The sequence below is a fragment of the Ctenopharyngodon idella genome, chromosome 22, assembly GCF_019924925.1.
Source record: "Ctenopharyngodon idella isolate HZGC_01 chromosome 22, HZGC01, whole genome shotgun sequence".
Taxonomy (NCBI): domain Eukaryota; kingdom Metazoa; phylum Chordata; class Actinopteri; order Cypriniformes; family Xenocyprididae; genus Ctenopharyngodon; species Ctenopharyngodon idella.
The window spans coordinates 27,815,275-27,833,699 of record NC_067241.1 but is presented as its reverse complement, the minus strand read 5'-3'; the positions used below and the strand labels follow the sequence as shown (position 1 = coordinate 27,833,699).

General features: G+C 37.2%; 1 protein-coding gene across 1 annotated transcript in view; it reads left to right on the top strand.

Moving 5' to 3' along the window:
* The window catches only part of samd10b (sterile alpha motif domain containing 10b), a 98,991-nt gene that overhangs the window by 34,219 nt on the left and 46,347 nt on the right, over positions 1-18,425 (top strand). The window contains exon 2 of the mRNA XM_051880749.1: positions 11,818-11,996. Coding sequence (XP_051736709.1) covers positions 11,818-11,996 — 179 coding nt within the window. The remainder of the gene's footprint in view (positions 1-11,817; positions 11,997-18,425) is intronic.

Here is an 18,425-nt window from a genome sequence, read left to right as displayed (position 1 = left end):
TTTTACTGTTTGCAGTGTGGAGAGATTCATTTTAGTAATGCAGGTCACTGAATATGCCATAAATTAAATAACCCTCATGAGTTCAGATTACATAAACTGAACTCATGTTGGACCTGAAGTTGTCTCTTCTTGCTTTTGTGGGGCAAAAGAGTTTCCTTTAGAGGTCTTGAAGTGAAAAAATGAGACATGGGACTATTCACCCTGCCTGCTAAGTACTAAAGCTAGTTTGTATGGGTGAAGCCCGACAACACATTCTTTGAGAACAACTTTATATTTTTACGGTATTTTTCTCAACATGATTGAATTGCTCTCTAGAGCTGGGTCAAGATGGAATAATTTCATGCTTCATTTCTGGGGTTCAAGATAGTGCCCGCAGGACTTCCCCTTGGTAAATACTAACCGTGGATTGAACACCCACTAGCTGGAAGACATGCTGATATGGAACAGACTTATATATTGAAAAGGTAATCTCAGAAATATGTTTTCAATTAGCTTGTGGCTATATTTATTTAACATTTTCATGTTAACTGTAGTTTAAGGTGCAAAAGTTTAAATTTGAAGATACTTGCTTTATATGTTTGGTTTTTTATAAGAATATACAGTATATGCCTTTTCTGATGGTATCAGATGGCAATACCATGGTACATTGACACACTATACCATTCAAACATTTTCTTTAATTTCTTTTTCTTTTATTCAGCAAGGATGCGTTTGATTGATCAGTGACAGTGATGTAATGTAATGTTACAAAAGATTTTTATTTCAAATAAATGCTGTTATATTCATCCAAAAATTAAATTAAATTACTGTTTCCAAAAACATATTAAGCAGTATTGATAATAATAATAAATCTTTTTATTTTATTTTACTTTCATTTGGATATTTCATACTTGTAATGGCTTTACTATTATTCAAAAACATAAAACAGTAATAATAAAGTATTATTTTATGATAAAATTAGTAATAATAAAGAATGAGTAGGTGTATACACTTTTACTAGTAGTGCATATCTGCAGAAAATATGCAAATGTGGGTGTAATTAATTTATAATTTGTTTTCATGTGTTCATGTCAAGTATTTATTTTAGTTTTCTGTACAGTACTTCAGAAAGTAAGTGCCATTTTTAAAGAGATGAAGTTAGTGCAAGTGCCTAAGATGACAACTTGGTTGATAGGTGAAGGAGTCTTGGAGCCTCTGGGAAAGTTTATTCAGGAGGATAGTAGTTTCTTTAGGAAGGAATGAGTTTTTCCAAAAGTGCTGTGGTAATCTACCATGACTCAGTATGACCTTCCCACAAGCCACACCAAACCGCAGGGTAATTGCTTGCTAATGACTGTTTAAAAAAGCAAGGAAATGTCAAATGAAGTTTGGAAACTTTCATGATTAATCTTTTTCCGCGGAGGCAGGAGAAGATCTAAGCCATTCCATCAATCACATCAGGCAGGAGAGTGACTCTTTCTTCAGAGATGAAAGCATTTGCCATTGGATCACAGCTCTCTCTCTCTCTCTCTCTCTTTGCATTTACTTAACTGTCCTTGCTCCTGTTTCCATCTCTCTCTCTTTCTTTGTCTTCTATTACATGTATCTAAGCAGTTTAGTGCCTTGCATCAGCACTCAACGAGCTTTGTACATCTCCCTGCCAGAATATTTAATGCAAATATTCAGACTTTTGTCCACATTTGACCTTTCCTCAGGGACAGATTGGGACTAAAAAGTGGCCCTGGACTTTCTGCAACAGAGCGGCCCGCTGTCCCGCAATACACCACAGATAACACACCGGCTCATTTTGCGTAGAACAATTTTAACACCGCTTACTCAATTAAAAATAACAAAATAAAGAAATATAAAATTTTTACTGAAATAAGAAGTCGTTTTTGTGCTTATCGTTAACATTTATAAATGACTGCCATACTTCTTTGCTATAATTTGTCTAGTCTTTCCTGGTGCACACTGCAAATAGAATTTTCTCATTCAGGGAAAATGTTATATCAATAATGCTAACAAGATTAATCTTTTAAATAAAAAATATATTGAATATAGAAATGTGAAATTTAAAAAAAAATATGAAACTAAAACCACCAGTAGGTGGCAACAAGTCGCTGTTTTAATGAATGAGTCATTGATCCATTCATTCATTAATTCAACTGGTTTGTTCAAAATGGATTCATTCAGGAACAAAGCAAGTGACTCTCTTTATGAATGGGAATTATTGACTCAGGCTGACAAATGCTGAATCATTCAAGAACCACTGTGTTGATCGGAGACGAAACGTTCTACTGTGACTCTCTACTGGAACTATTTTGGAACAAAAACAGTCAATATTGACAATATTGTGTCTAAAATAAATGCTATGTCTCTTAATATTAGTTTAAACTTAGACTATGTTTTAATTTAATAACTATTTATTAATTATATACCATTGGATAAAGTATAAAATAGGCTGTGCCGGTAGGCAGACATTGTATTTTAAAACCGGCCTTGTCCGACCTAATACTATACAGAAACCAGACCATCTTAAACAGTTGATAAATATTGCTGTACTCATCCTCATCATATTCAGCTCCTTACATCTGACCTTGCATTCTTCAAGCATTAAAAAACTCTGCGCCGGAATTACTGCTTGGGCTCGACTGCTGTGAACAGTAGACTATGCCTTCTTTGATTTGATTGGCCATTTCAAACATTTTGACATGCACTGTTAGACCGCTGCACTTAAGCACTTAATTGAAGATCAGTTCTGACCAAGGTCACATTCTGAAGCCCAATGACAAGTCAGAGTGAGGGTCAGAAATCCTCTTACTTCCTAATATTACACCAGACTGTCTCCACCAGCACACCATTATCTACCCTAGTCTTAAAGACAAAGAGACATAGTCATTGTATCAAAGTCAACAGTTGTTCAGAGAATGCCTCATCTGACTTATTTCTTAATAAAGATTTGCCAAATCAGCATTGTGATCTTGGTATTGCATGTATGTGCAAACTTATAGTACAAACTGCATATTCCAGGAAACATATTTTATTATTTATATATTCATAATATATTTATAAATACTTGCATTATTCCGGTCATTGAATGTGAATGGTCGAGAGTGTATTATGGTTTTTAATGACTACTTCAAGTTACATCGTTGCGCCAGTAGGTGTCGACAATGCAATGTCTTTATAAGTCATTGAATCAATCACTCAACAAATAGTTCAAAAACACATTTTGGTTTAAAACAAGTGCTGAATTTGTAATTGTGTACTAGCATACTATTCTTACCTTTTCTGCCATAGAAAGATATGGTAAAAATGCTTAGAGTAGTATGCGTTTCTGAATTCATTGGTTGAGGGGCCGTTTACACAACACCGTTTTCAACTAAAAACTGAAAACTTTTTATGCGTTTTGGTTGTTCATTTACATGACAATTTTGGGGGTCTGAAAATGCGCATTTTTAAAACGGGTTTTCCAAGTGCAAGTTTTTGAAAATGATACTGTTATTGTCTGTGTAAACTACAAAAATGTGAATTTGTCAAAATGGTGACATCATGCGTATGCGTATTATGTGGTCAGTCGGTGTGTAGTTTTTATCACATTTGCTTTTTAACACTATCGGGTAGGTTTAGGGTTTATTGTAGGTGTACGTTATTAAACGTGATGGAGCATTAAGCTTTTAGCGCCACTCACTGGACATGTCAATTCAGAACTGCGGTGATACGTACAAACTCCAATGTAATAAAACGTTGCCATATTTATGTTCATCTGTTCCGGAAAAAAAACTAAACACGCTTTTAGCAATGAATTTTGTGTTTTGCAAAAATGTTGACATGGGTACGTTTTTCGAATGAGCCTAGGCTGTATGTTCTAGATAGTATGAATGTGTGTAGTATGAATGTTAGTACTAGATTCATCATGTTGTCACAGTCATGTGACCTACCAGCGTCAATTGCGTCACTTCACTGTCATTCACAAATCCTCTCCCGTGGCCTCATGGGATAGTAAATTGTCCATCGTACGCACACTTCAGAATCTCATCGGCAGTAGTTGGTCATGCGGGTAATTTTCGCATACTGTTTTATGAATACTATGAATTCAGACATACTACTCTTTAGGCGTACTGTTTATCACCTACTATATAGTAGGGACTAGGGATGTGCATCTCCATAACTGAGGCCAATGCGATACGCATCTTGATGCATAGCCAACGATACCATACATTAAAGATACATGTGAAGCAGCTACCGATGCGATGCGGTACGATTCACCCGCATTACAATGCTATCCGATTTCGATTAGATTCAACACAATGCGATACAATGCAATGGAAAAAAATATTATGCTATGCAATTCAATATGTAGGGCTCTATGAAATACTTGAAATACTCTGTTTTTTATTTGTTACCAAATTATGTTTTCTGTTTTTTTTTTTCCTGGATTCCATTTTAATGGTTTAATCAAAAACATGTCTAATTAATTGAATTAATAAAAAGCAACTTTATTAATTCGTTTACAATAACAGGGCCCAATGAATTTTTTTTTTCCAGAAATTCTGTGCTGGGTATTTTAATTTTTCTGGTAATCAAATGAAGGCATAAAACAAATTAAATTTAAATAAACCCTTTCATTTTTTTTTTTTTTTTTTTTTTTTCAAACAAAGTTTACTGTTACTGTAAATTTGTGTGATTATTCCTTCAAAACTAAAGTCTTAATAATTATTATACTAGTAGTAGTATTACATTGTCATTAAGAAATACATTATACCATGCAATAGTAATACAATAGTGACTACATATAGTACATAATACAATAGTAATAATGCTATATTTCTGTTACAAGTTAAACCAAACTTTTATTTTGACGGGTTGCTGTGATCTTGAAGTTTCTGTGTGTATATGACAATAGTTTTTTCTCAAATTAAACGGTAAAATGCTCATGAAGTGACTCTGGAGATGAAGTTTATGTGTTCATGTCATCATATAGTAAGATGGCAGATGCTGGAAAAAACACTGCGAGCGTCACGCGTGCTTCAGGATGTGTAGTAAAAATATTTGCAGGTTTGCGCCAGAGACACGCAGAACATGCAAGATTCATATTCAATTTGTCTTCTTGCAGTTTAATATTCACAGACATTAGTCCATATCGCAATTTGATGTAAGTGTACCCCCCTACTTTTGATTTATTCATCCAAAATTTGACAAATTCCATGACAGTCTGTGTCCCACAGTAAACTATGTTTTTATGAATGGATTCCGCGATTCTGTCCGTGGGCCCTGAATATGGGTACAGTCAGATAGTTCGCTTTTATTTCTTTGGTTCAGACAGATCATAAATGATCTTAATGCCTTCTGACATCTAACACATGACCCTTTCACAAACAGGCCTTTGTAGTGCCATGTTAATCTGTATTCTATGACTCTTGACACGCCTCGGTCTCCGTAGTGTTGTGATACGGCATATTCACGTAGCAGCAGTCACAGTGGTGATGAGAGAACGTGCTTGGAAAACAGTTTAGAAGAAATCAATCTATATTTAAAAATATTTGTCACAAATTATTGGTCAATTTCTAAATAATAAAAGTATTGCGCACCTACTAATAATTATATATTAATAAATCAGTTATTACGATGCAATTATGTTAGAACCGATGCATCGCGATACAAATGCCAACTTGTATCCGATGCACACTTTTTAAATCGAAGCATTGCATCGTTAACTTTTATACAGATGCACCGATGTGAATCGGTGAATCTTACCATCCCTAGTAGGGACATAAGCAGCCAGTGTCTCCTTCTGGGATACCAAGTGGAAGTTCATATTCTGTGATTGAAATGCTGACACAGAGATGGGCAGATTCTGCAGGATATCCAGAGAAAATATCAGTCTTAGCCGCACACCCCAATGGATGAATGACAGATGCTGTACAGTCTTTAACCACACCCCTTTCTTTGAGTGATGGGATGTGTTTCTTATCCGTCTCAGTGTGTAGAGAGCTCTAATTTTTGCCTCCCACAAATTTGATTGGCAGTAATAAGCCTGCAGCTTTCATTTCCTGTCTGCCCGAGAGAGAGAGAGAGAGAGAGAGAGAGAGAGAGAGAGAGAGAGAATAGTGAGAAAAGCAGACACAGGAAACGCATCACTGAACCCTGACAAACTGCTCCACGATCCCTCTTTCCCATCACCCCATGATTACACTATGAACTTGACCTGCCCTTTGGGATAGTTTTGATAGGTGGAAACACTTTTGTTTTAACTGTCAGCATCTTCTAGCTAGTTTTCCCAGAGTTTCCATTTTCCCACAGTCGCTCTTATAGTACTTCAGTTAACACAGTTAGCGGCAACTACAGCACTGTTTGAAACACAATGGGCTCTAGCTCTTCACACATTGAGACTCTATGGAAAGAGCTTTGAGACCAGCTTAACCAAACAAACAAAACTTTTTCTTATCTGTGTAGGGCTTCATCAGTCCTTTGCGAGTTTTTGTGAATGGTCAGTAATGTATTATTTACAGTCTTTCCTCACTTTTGATCTCTCGCTGCCTCTTTCTCTTCCTCACTGACTTGCACTCTTGTTTTTTAATCTCTTACGTGCTGATATGCGCTGGTATCATCTTTTATCCTTCATTAAATATTTTGTACTTGCCAAGTGCTCTCGTAGCACTAATCACATTAGCTATGCTGGAAAAATGGTTTACATAAGAAAGCCAACTGGGAGAGGTAGATACACAGAAAGAGAGAGAGAGTTAGCCAGGAGTAGAAGAAGGTCAGAAAAAGAAATATGACCTTTACAAGCACATCTGTAGGTTTTTATTTTTATTTGCAGTTTTTAGATAATGCAGCTCAGGAGTGTGAATGGCAGAAAGGGAAAAGCGAGAGAATTAACTACAGTATGTTCGGAATAGCATACTTCTATGCTACTTGTACTATTTCTGCAGAATGAAGCTTATTTAAATAGAATGAAAGTTCTATTGAGCAATTTCAGTAACACTTTATTTTACAGTGTCTTTGTTACATATGTTTCATGTACTTACTGTAGTAATAACAGTAAGTTATGCATAATTACATAGAACCAGGGCTTGAGATTAACTTTTTTGCTCACCAGCCACTGTATCTAGTGGTTTTCCAAAGTTACTAGCCACTCAGCATTTTCACTGGCCACAATTTTGACATCAATACTATGGGGAAAAACTGCCATATAGATATTTTTAATATTATCTCATAATTTGGCAGCAGGTATATTAGGCTGCTGTCACTTTAAGACCTGATGCACGGATCCATTACACATGTGTACTATATACTTTCTCAACTGTTTACGTTCACTTAAAACATAACTGACTGTGTTTACGTGAATACTCACCAAGACCAGCATTTTGACATTATTTTGTGTGTATTTGACTATTTAAGTGCAAAAAGCAGTGAATAAGAACTCACAAAGTCTGCAGGAATGAGTAAAATTATGCTCAATACGTGCAATCCCACACTGAAATTCAAGCCCTGTAACACCAACAATATTTATCTGAAGCAAATGAAACAATTGAGCGAGGGGAGGCCGGTTTGTGTTTCAACTCACTGTCGAAGAGATGAGAGAGTGAGAAAGCGCAGCTGGTATCGTGTATCTATTCCGAGGAAAATGAGTATAGGAATCGTTTCAGATATTTCAGTATCAAATCTATATTAATGACAACACTACATTGCACTTAGTTTATTATTTCCAATGCCTTTTTAAAATTCTACAATTGAAAAAAGTACATATAAAATTCAACACGCCAAAGTGGCTAGTAGGACTGCTGAAATCCACCCGCATTTGGCAGGTTGGCGGTGCGGGTTGGCATCCCTGCATACAACTAACCCTAAACCAAACCCTAACCCTATAGTATGTTGTTAATTAAAATTACTCAGTACATAAATATATAATTACACTGTAAAAAGGACTTATCCATGTATATGTTTTTTTTTTTTTTTTTTAATTTACCTCGTAATTTTAAATCAAAATGGATGTACATCTCAAAATGTCTGTACATTTTTCATTACCCTAATGCACTTTTTAAATGTTTTACATGATATTAGATTGACCTGTATGCATGGAATACCTGAATAATGGTGTAACAGTCACTCAGAACTTGCTAGTAAATTTCGCAAATAATTAAAAAGAAAATGCAAGTAACACATTGAATTAAACATATTGAAGTAGAAAGACTGAAATAGTATTTTCTTGTAAAACATATTCCAACACTTCAGATTTTTTTTTGTTACTATATTTGCCAAAATGAGCAGAATACTTGACCTTCTATTTTCACTAAGATTATTGAAGATATTTTTTACTTAAATTTCAGTTACTCACTGCAAACTAACTTTTGTGATAAAGTTTTGAGACAAGAATGAAGCATACAACTGTTTGAAATGTTTTCTGTTGCATACTGCATAGTACATACTGCTTCTCAATACTCTTTTTAAAAATAGTAAGTAGTTTTACATAGTAGATAGCTTGTACACAGTAGGTTTGTCTTCTGCTGATACTTTGTATGCATGGAAGAGCCTGTATATGATAATTATGTTGTGGCATCACAAACAGACACTGACATACTGATGTGCTTCATTTGCATTTTCATTCTCTCTCTCTCTCTCTCTCTCTCTCTCTCTCTCTCACACACACACACACACATACTAAAAGGGCTTCTGCTCAGTGGGTCCATGACCCGCCACATCTTACCTGTCTCCTGTATCTGGTGGGGTTAAAGATTGGCCCTCTATGGCCACTTAGAGGAAGAATTTATGTCTATTTTTCTCTTTTTCTGGACTTCAAGCACAAATTTGCTGATTAGGCATGTTGGGTTGCCACGCACCCCTTAATTATACATATGCTTAGTAAACTTGACTAATTTACTAGTTAGTTATATCTGTGTGTGTTTGTCTGCATATAGTGTAAAGTGCATCATTTGATTATAAGAACAATATTTATTTGAAACAGATTTTTTTTTTTGTATGTCAATTTTGATCAATTTAATTTGCTGAATAAAAGTATTAAAAAATCTTATACTGACCCCAACTTTTGAACGGTAGTGTATAGCATAGTTAGTATTACTTACTTACTTACGCCTATTAAGCCCCTTCTGGGGCATAGGCCGCCGACAAGGGTTCTCCAGGCATCCCGGTCTTGGGCCAGTCTCTTCAGCTGCCCCCAAGTGTGGCCTGTCCAGGTCTCGAGGCTCGAGGTCGGCCTCTCTTTCTTTTCCCTTGGGGGTTCCATGTCAAGGCTTGCCTAGTGATGTTGGAAGTCGGTTAACAGAGAGTGTGTCCTAACCATCTCCAGTGACATTGGATGATCTCTTCGTCTGCTGGTTTTTCGCTTGTGCGCTGCCAGAGTTCCTGGTTGCTGATTGTATTGGGCCATCTGATCCGGAGAATGCGCCACAGACATATGTTGATAAATGGCTGTATCTTTTTGGTGGTGGTTACAGTGGTCCTCCATGTTTCAGTGCCATAGAGCAGAACTGACTTCACGTTTGTGTTAAACACCCTGACCTTTGTTTTGATGGACAAGTCTCTTGAGCTCCAGATATTCTTTAGTTGGAGAAAAGCTGTCCTGGCCTTGCCAATCCTCGCTTTCACATCGGCGTTGGTTCCATGCTGTTTATTTACGATGCCGCCAAGGTATGTGAAGTCGTCCACCTTCTCTAGCGGTTCCCTTTACAGCATGATGGGGGATGTGTTGGTAGTGTTGACCTTCAGGACCTTGCTCTTCCATTTGTGGATGTTGAGGCCAAGGTGAGTGGAGTTTTCTGCCATGATGCTGGTCTTTTCCTGCATCTGCTGCTGGGTGTGGGAGAGAAGGGCCAAGTCGTCCGCAAAGTCGAGGTCGTCGGTTCCATAGAATCCACTGGATGCCGTTTCGCTTTTCCTCTGTGGAAGTTTTCATGACCCAGTCGATGGCCAGCAGGAACAAAAACGGCGACAACAAACAACCCTGCCACACTCCTGTTTGTACCAGGAAGGCATCTGTGAGTTGACCACTGTAGACCACTCTACAAGTCAGTCCCTCGTAAGAGTTCCTGATGATGTTAGTGATTTTTAGTCATCTGAGATCCACTCATTGTGATTGTACTTTGATGGGCCCAAGACTTCTTGGCAGGTTTTCTTCATCACCTCATTCACTGTCTTCCATTTCTTGTCTACCATTTCCTCCTCTTCATCATCTTTCATTTGTTCTTGCAGGACTTGAAATTTGTTCGCGAGTGTCATTTTAAACTCCTCCACTTTGGTTGAATCCCTCAGAATTGCTGTCTTGAATTTCTGTCTCCGATTTGAATCCCCTGTCCAATTTCCCCTAAGTTTGAGGTTTACACGGACAACGAGGAGATGGTGGTCCAAAGCAACGTCAGCGCCTCGTCTGACACGGACATCTTGGAGGGACATCCTGAATTTCTTGGTGATACATACATGGTCAATCTGGTTCTCGGTGGAGAGGTCCGGTGATATCCAGGTAGCCTTGTGTATTCATCTGTGAGGGAAGACGCTTCCTCCTATGACTAGGATTCTTACGGCGCAAAGGTCAGCAAACCTCTCTCCATTTTCTTTCATCTCCCCCAGGCCCTCTCGTCCCATGACCTCCTCTTAGCCCGTGTTGTCTCGCTTGATCTTTGCATTGAAGTCTCCCATTACCATGGTAATGTCTCTTCCTGAGTGACTGTCAATGATGGTCTGCGATCTGTTATAGAAGTCTTCCTTATCATCTTCCTCACTGTCATTTGTGGGGGCATAACACTGGATAATATTCATGTTTAGTCTTCTCTTCTTAGTTCTAAATGAAGCAGTGATGAGTCTTGGTCCATGTACCTCCCATCCAATGAGTGCTCTCTGTGCAGTCTTGGAAAGCATGAAGGTCACTCCCTGGGTGTGTGACGCGTTCTCTTCATGATGTCCTGAGGACAACAGTAATTCTGGCCGGAGTCTTTCCATCTGGTCTCGCTGATGCCAAGGATGCTGATGTTATAATTCCTCATCTCCGCTGCCACTTGCACTGTCTTTTCAGATTTGAACATGGTGCGCACATTCCATGTTCCGGTGATGTTGGTGCTCCTGGTGGAAATGATGGTCTTCATAGCCTGGTAGCTTCCAGTGTCTGGCTTTTACTACCCGGCTTCATAGCATCTCCAGATGAAATCCATCCTCTCCCAGAACCGATAGGTCAGTTGAAATACCTGTTGGCGTTTCTGTAGCAAGGTCATTTTTTTTACGGGGAGGGATTGCTAGCCCTTCGCCCAACCCTAATCCTTTTACATCCGGGCTTGGGACCGGCAGTGGCAGAGTTATAGTTAGTATTAGTTATATTATATTAATATAAAATACACTACATTTTAAAGGTGGTTAAACCCTCAAATTTTTTCTTTCACATAAAGGACTTTGAGTTTGTTTGTGAAGTTGAAAGTATTTTAATATGACCCTTAATCCAAATCTCAGGAAAAGTTAGCATCTTATATCTTTCTTTCTATGTCATTAGATTTTTATGCTGACTTAAAACGTGAAATTACATCAGTGTGAAAATGGAGTGAAACCAGAGAGTTTTACATCCTCAACACACTTTATAAGACACCCAAACCTGAGATATCCATGATTGTCTGGAGAACATTATACAATACTGAAATCTGAAATCCATAGGAATCTACTATGCACAATTCAATCAAATAATCACAACATGCATCAAATAAACTGATAAAATTACAAAATTCTGCCATTTGCTTGACATGATAATGAATTCATGGAGCTTCCTGTAACAATGACATTGATCTTGTGTAAAATGGTGTGATGTGTTCAACATCTCTCTTCATCTGTCCTCCACAGCTGCGTCCAGCTTCAGCTTTTGTCGGGCTGCGCTGGAGCACACAGTCTCAGCAGAGCAGCTGAACTATCAGCTGCCACGCAAGGCCGGGGGCAACCTCACCTGGCATGAAGGACGCGGGCAGAGGGTGACAAGAAGGACCGTCAAACTGCTACAGCAGCCCGGCACAGAAGGAATACAGGTACACAACCACAGTCACACTCCCCATAGGAGAGAAAGTCACTAATGAGAACCCCCTCAAGTTGTTCCAAACCTATATGAATTTCTTTGTTCTGCTGTACACAAAGGAAGATATTTGGAAGAATGTTTGTAACCAAACAGATCTCGCCCCCCATTTACTACTATAGTAGGAAAAATAAATACTATGGTAGTCAATGGAGGGCAAGATCTGTTTGGTTACAAACATTCTTCCAAATATCTTGATTATATCCAGACTATGATTCCATCCAGTCGGCGGATATCAAAACATATTTACAGTGTGCTCTGATTGGCCGGCTAGATCAGTGTGTTGTGATTGGTCAACTGCGTTGAGCGTCTTTTAGTAATGGGAGTTCAGAAACAGTGCTAACTGATATCGAGAATAACCCCTTTTGGAGTGACTTTTTCAGGCTCAAACAGTAACATTACACACTAAAGAGAGTTGAAAATGTTAAAAAACAAAAATCATAATAGGTCCTTTTTAAGCGAAATGAGGGTGCAATGAAACCTTAGTTAGCATTTAATAACTGTTCTGCAGAAACAGAATCTGAAAGACTCCCACAATTTGTAATTCAAATAGGGCTGGGTGATATGACCAAAATCTTATATCACGATATGAGTAATTTTATATCACGGTAACGATTAGGGCTGGGTATTGACACAATTTTCGCGATTCGATTTGATTCTGATTTCAATTTAATTCGATTCAATATCGATTATTTTGGATGTAGTATATCAGATACAGTGCATGGCAAATTTTCTAGAGGAAAAAAACTCTCAGCTAATGCTGTAAACTACACACGGGAGTCAGTTGGTACTACATTACCATAATATTGTAGGTTAAAATGAACTTATTTATATACAAACACTTAAATTACACCCAATGATGTTTTTTATAATAAATAAAGTTTAGAATTACAATCATATTTCTACTCCAATTCGTTTTTAAATCGTGGCTGTCATAACTGATTTATTCAAACATGCATTAAATATTGAAGAACATTAAAAATTATAATGAATATGTAACGGTGCATATATTTATCAGAATGCTGCTCTCTAGAGTTCATTTTTCTAGCTGACTAATGAGTTTATGGTCACTGAATATGGTTTTTCTGAGGTAAATGTGACGTTACATGACATTGTTTACAAGCTGTTTTATTGATATGAGACATGATACGGATTTGTACTGTATCTTTTAACATACCTTCAGATGTTTATTCATGTTTATTTTGTGCTCTAACTGGTATTAAAGCGGAGGAGAGGATGTTTACATGCGCTTCGCGCTGCCGCTTCGCTTTAACTGAGGCGCTACAGTGGTCTGTCACGCCACATTAAACAGCACCAAAGCGGTATTTATTTTTTGAATCTCATAATAAGATAGACGTCATTTGAAATCTGAGACTTGCTTCATTTCAAAAGTAACAAAGCACAAAAATTATTCCGATTTATTGGATGGGAGGCGCGCTACATGTTATGTTCATTCATCAACTGAAAACAGACTAGACTAATCGATTCTTAGGGTTTGAGGAAACCATATCGGTTCGTAAAAATGAGAATCGATTAAAATCGAGAAATCGATATTTTTTTACCCAGCCCTAATAACGATATATATCACAATATAGTTATTTTTGCTTTAAATAAGATTTTTATGAAATCAAAATTTTCCATATCATTGAAATTTCATAATTATCATCAATTTCAATATAATTTAAAAAATGTATACTAGCCTAAAAAACTCTCAAGCTTACTGAAGACAAATAAACTGTGATAAGGAAAGAGCAAAGAAAACAAAAAAACAATAGAACAAAGACAGATGAAATAGACCTACATGAAAAAACTTCAAGCACTAGAAAATACATAAAATAATCAAAGGTATAAAAAACAATGCATAGTCTTTGCTGTGTAAATTAAATATACATTTATTCTTAATAAAGTTACAAAAGCAAGCAGTGAGAGATTTTCTCTTTTTTGTTGTTTGATTAGCATTAATATTGACAGCAGGTCAATTTGGATGCTGTTAAGACTGACTGCACTGATCCATTAACTCATGCCTCGTCTTTCTCATCTGTACCTTCACTTAAGACATAAATGGCTCTGTTTACTTGCAAATATGTGGTCACTTTGGCACACAGGTATGTGTATTTAACCGTTTAAGCCCAATTAGGTGTCACGCGCTCTATGAGCAGCGGCTTCATGTTGCGTGTCTCTCAGACGGCGCTGAGAAACAGTCTCTCAGAGAGGGCATGCTAAAATGAGTTGTCATTTGCTGCTAATTGCACGTAAATGGTTTAAAACAGAGTTTTGTTTTTTAAAACAGAATTGGACAGAGTCCAAAACTGACAAATTTCTACCGGCTAATCGTGTCTACCAGCAGGGGCGCCGCTAGCAATTTTGGGCCCTATGACAGAATTTGAGGTTGGGGCCCCTACCACAGCCATTCCACACCAAACATACAAGTCAACCTAGCTTTGTCCAAAATCTTTGTCTGCAATTTAATGATAATGACCGATTACTTTTGCTATTGCTTTTGACCACTAGGTATCAGTATTTAGTCAGAGACCTCCCATGGCTGTAGCTAGCACTAGCAGATGATTTATTATGAAAAAGTAAATGTAATAGAAAAATACAGTACAGTTATCAAATATTCATATTCATACATTCTAAAACAAAACCAATTGTTTAGTCAAAAATTCAAGAAGGTCCATATTTTAAAGCTCTTTCTAAATTGTACTCGGCCTTAAAAGTAACATAGTTCATGTAATTGTTAACTATAGCATTTGTTAGAATAAGGATATAATTATAGGTAAGACCTTTTTTTCTTTCTTTCTTTTTATAGCATTTGTTATGAAAAATAGCAACACAGTTAGAAACTATAGCTACAACATGCCACAGTTGTAATATAAATCTTTAGTGAAAAATCTATTCCCTTAACAGATTATCTATTATAAATTTTACAGCTAGTCAAAATTTGTCACAATAAATACAATAGAATGTGATGAATTCTAGTAAATGTGGTCATCATGAGAAGTTCAAAAAGCTTGCAGGATGATGTTTTCCCCTCATTTTTAGTGGCTGTTTTAGATCGACTGTTCGACTTTTTCCATAGCGTTTTACTATCCTCAAAAGTATCCAAATGGGTTGCACATTTTACCATCAGCGTCGCATAGAAATGGCTCGTGGAAATCTTAACACTTCTGGAGCGCGCTGGTGAACATGCATACGGTGATTCGCATGCCACTCATGCCAAATTAAACAACTGGGCTTCAGTCACAGTCATATTCATATTGCACAATCATATTGCTCTTATAAAAGCTCCGAACGCGCAATGAATACAATTAATTAATATTCTGATGATTCTGCCCACTTCGAGCACTGACTGTTACTAAAACCGATCTCTGGGGGCCCCAAAAGTGCGTGGGCCCTTAGAATCATCCTAACTTTCCCCCCCTTAGCAGCGCCCCTGAGTATATCGCCCACCCCTATTTATTGTGCTTAATACACAAGCACGTCTCCAATTCGCGATCACCTTCTGAGAGAGGCAGGTTTCATGCGTGCACTTTGGCAGTGTGCCAGTCAGCACGAGTGCTGCACTGAGTTCCTTTTCAGGATATATTCCGCTTATAACTCTTTTAACATCAAGCACGTCCCGCTCTTTATATTCTTATTCATACATTTCATCACTCTGAAGTGTCAATAGTGCAATATATTTACATACTACAATATATACGATATAGCAAAATCTCTAACGATAGACATTTTATTCCGTGGTAACTATATATATCGTCATATCGCACAGCCCTAAATTCAAGTGTTAAGAACCCTGTTTAAAGTTTGCTCTTTATTCTAGTTGCCATAACCTTGAATTTCAACAGTTAACTGTGAGCGTGTGTGTTTGAATACATGCCAGTGACCTTCTCCTATTCACACACACACACACACACACACACACACACACACACACATCCAGCAGCGCTCATGCAATACTGAGCTCATCTGAGCCAATCCCGAGACCAGGACAGAGGCATAAAATCTGTTCTATTTAAAGTGATTCTCAGAACAGCAGCGCAGCTCCATTTACACACACATCTCCTCACAGTTCACTGTCAACAAGGAAAAAAGATGTTTAACATATAAAAAAATTAATAAATCACACTCTACTGTCAGCCACTCCACTAAGCCTTTGTTTTAAGGTGACATTACAAAAGGATATTTTTTCAATTTACTCCATTCAAATCAATTATTCGCAACATAACAGACAGAGCGTAAAGGACGCGCTAATCAAATCTGATAGTTAAAATCAGGGTGAAAATATTTTATCATAAAATAATTATGGCCCTCAAGGTTGATGCATACAAAGAGAACTAATTAATTTCAAGTACGCCTCTCATTTGTGTCTGCTGATAGAAAAACCATGTGTATTATGAGACACTTCAGCCTGATTCTTAGCTAATGATTCTCATAATGAGAGGCTATAATATCCAGACATCAGAGGTGCTATTTCCTCATCACGACAGGTAGAGTATGAGCCTGTTATGACGGTTTGGGTGTGCAGTGAGAAAGAAGGTAATCTGATGAATAGATCAGAGGAGAAGTTTACAAACTTCAGCTGAAAACATAAAATATCATGGAGCTAAAGCTGTAAACAAGAAAACCTCTACATGACCTTCAGAGCTGGAAATGAAGGACATCAATATTTTATGATGGATGAAAAAGAAATCCTGGATAATATTAAACACACATGTGCCTTTGAAAGTCAAGGTCTGTTCATACCAATCTGACTGCATGTTTCTGCAGCTCTTTTTGATATTGCTGGATGTATGATGCCACCCAGGCAAATAAATTGGCCAGCCTCCAGAGCAAGACGAATAGATACACATCATCAAACCATAGGCCAGTTCAGTCACTTGACGGGTGGCATTTGCCTACACTGGATGTAAGCATCACATCAAAATCAAAAAGAACCCATTACAATCACTGACACTGTCTACACTGGATACAGTATACAGATGCACACTCAGTTTCTGACTTACTCCACACGCTTGAGTCTGTCGACAACAGGACAAATGGAAGAGTGAATGATTTCACTCGTTTTTGACGCATCCAGTTTAAACAGCTCGTTTGCATCTCTTTACAGACTTCAGAAGGATCCCAGTGTCAGAAACAATTGGATGGTTTAATTTTAATGCCGTTATAGATCACGTCTGAGCATTTTATGTTTGTTCGGAGCATTTGTTTTGTAAAGAAGAGTTAAAGCATAAAGCAGTCAACTGTATTGGATCTGACAGCAGCTGCATAACAAACCGTATGTCAATGATTTCATAATGCTTTGTCTGTAAATGACAGTTTTATATGGATAATGTTTTCAAAACATTTACTCACATGCAATAGCGAGTGGGTATTGACATTGTTTCCTATGCAATGATGTTAGCCAATCATAAGTGAGCATTTACTGACAAAACTTAAAGGAGCCGCTCCTTAAAGGATTAGTTCACTCCAGAATTAAAATTTCCTGATAATTTACTCACCCCTATGTCATCCAAGATTTTTATGTCTTTCTTTCTTCATTCAAAAAGAAATTAACATTTTTGAGGAAAACATTCCAGGATTTTTCTCCATATAGTGGACTTCACCAGGGTAATTACTGAATTTAATTTCTTTTCAACTGAAGAAAGAAAGACACAAACATGTGTGAGTAAATTATTCGGAAATTTTAATTCTGAAGTGAACTAATCCTTTAAATAGATCATCGAACCATTGGCACCAATGATCTCTACGATCAACTTAGCTCACGATGCTGTCGAGAAACACAGCCTCGGACGGGACTAACATCTCCATGTTTATTTTAGAGGTGGGAGTGTGTGTTTTCTAGACATGGGTGTTACAGAAGGTCGTTTGCTGTGCTTGAGTACATCACATATGAGGTATATGTCTTTTAATGAATTACTTATTGATATAATTGTAATTTATTATAAAAACACTATTTAAATCAACTTCACATGAGTTTATAGAAGTGGCTGTTTATAATAAACCCACATAAGAAGAAAAATCTAGACAAGTATCTTACCTAAAACTGATATTAATATGGGCAGTCTTCGCAGATTTCTCAGAGGACTGTTGAGTTTGCTGAAAAACAGTAGGTCATTTGCCCTGGAATTTTCATGACATTTTGTGAGAAAAACACAGACATGGCAGATTTAAATGGGACTAAAATCACAAAGTATGCTTGTGAAACACAAATTACTCTAATGTCCAAGAATACTAGTCCCGTCTGAATAGGGCTAAAGTTTTGGTTGTGCCAGAGACGCAGTTTTCACTTTTCAGGAAAATCACCTTATAAATAGTTTCACATTTTAAGTGAAAATCTGAGAAAATATTTTACATTTGTTATTACTTAGCTCTCTACCTGACCTTG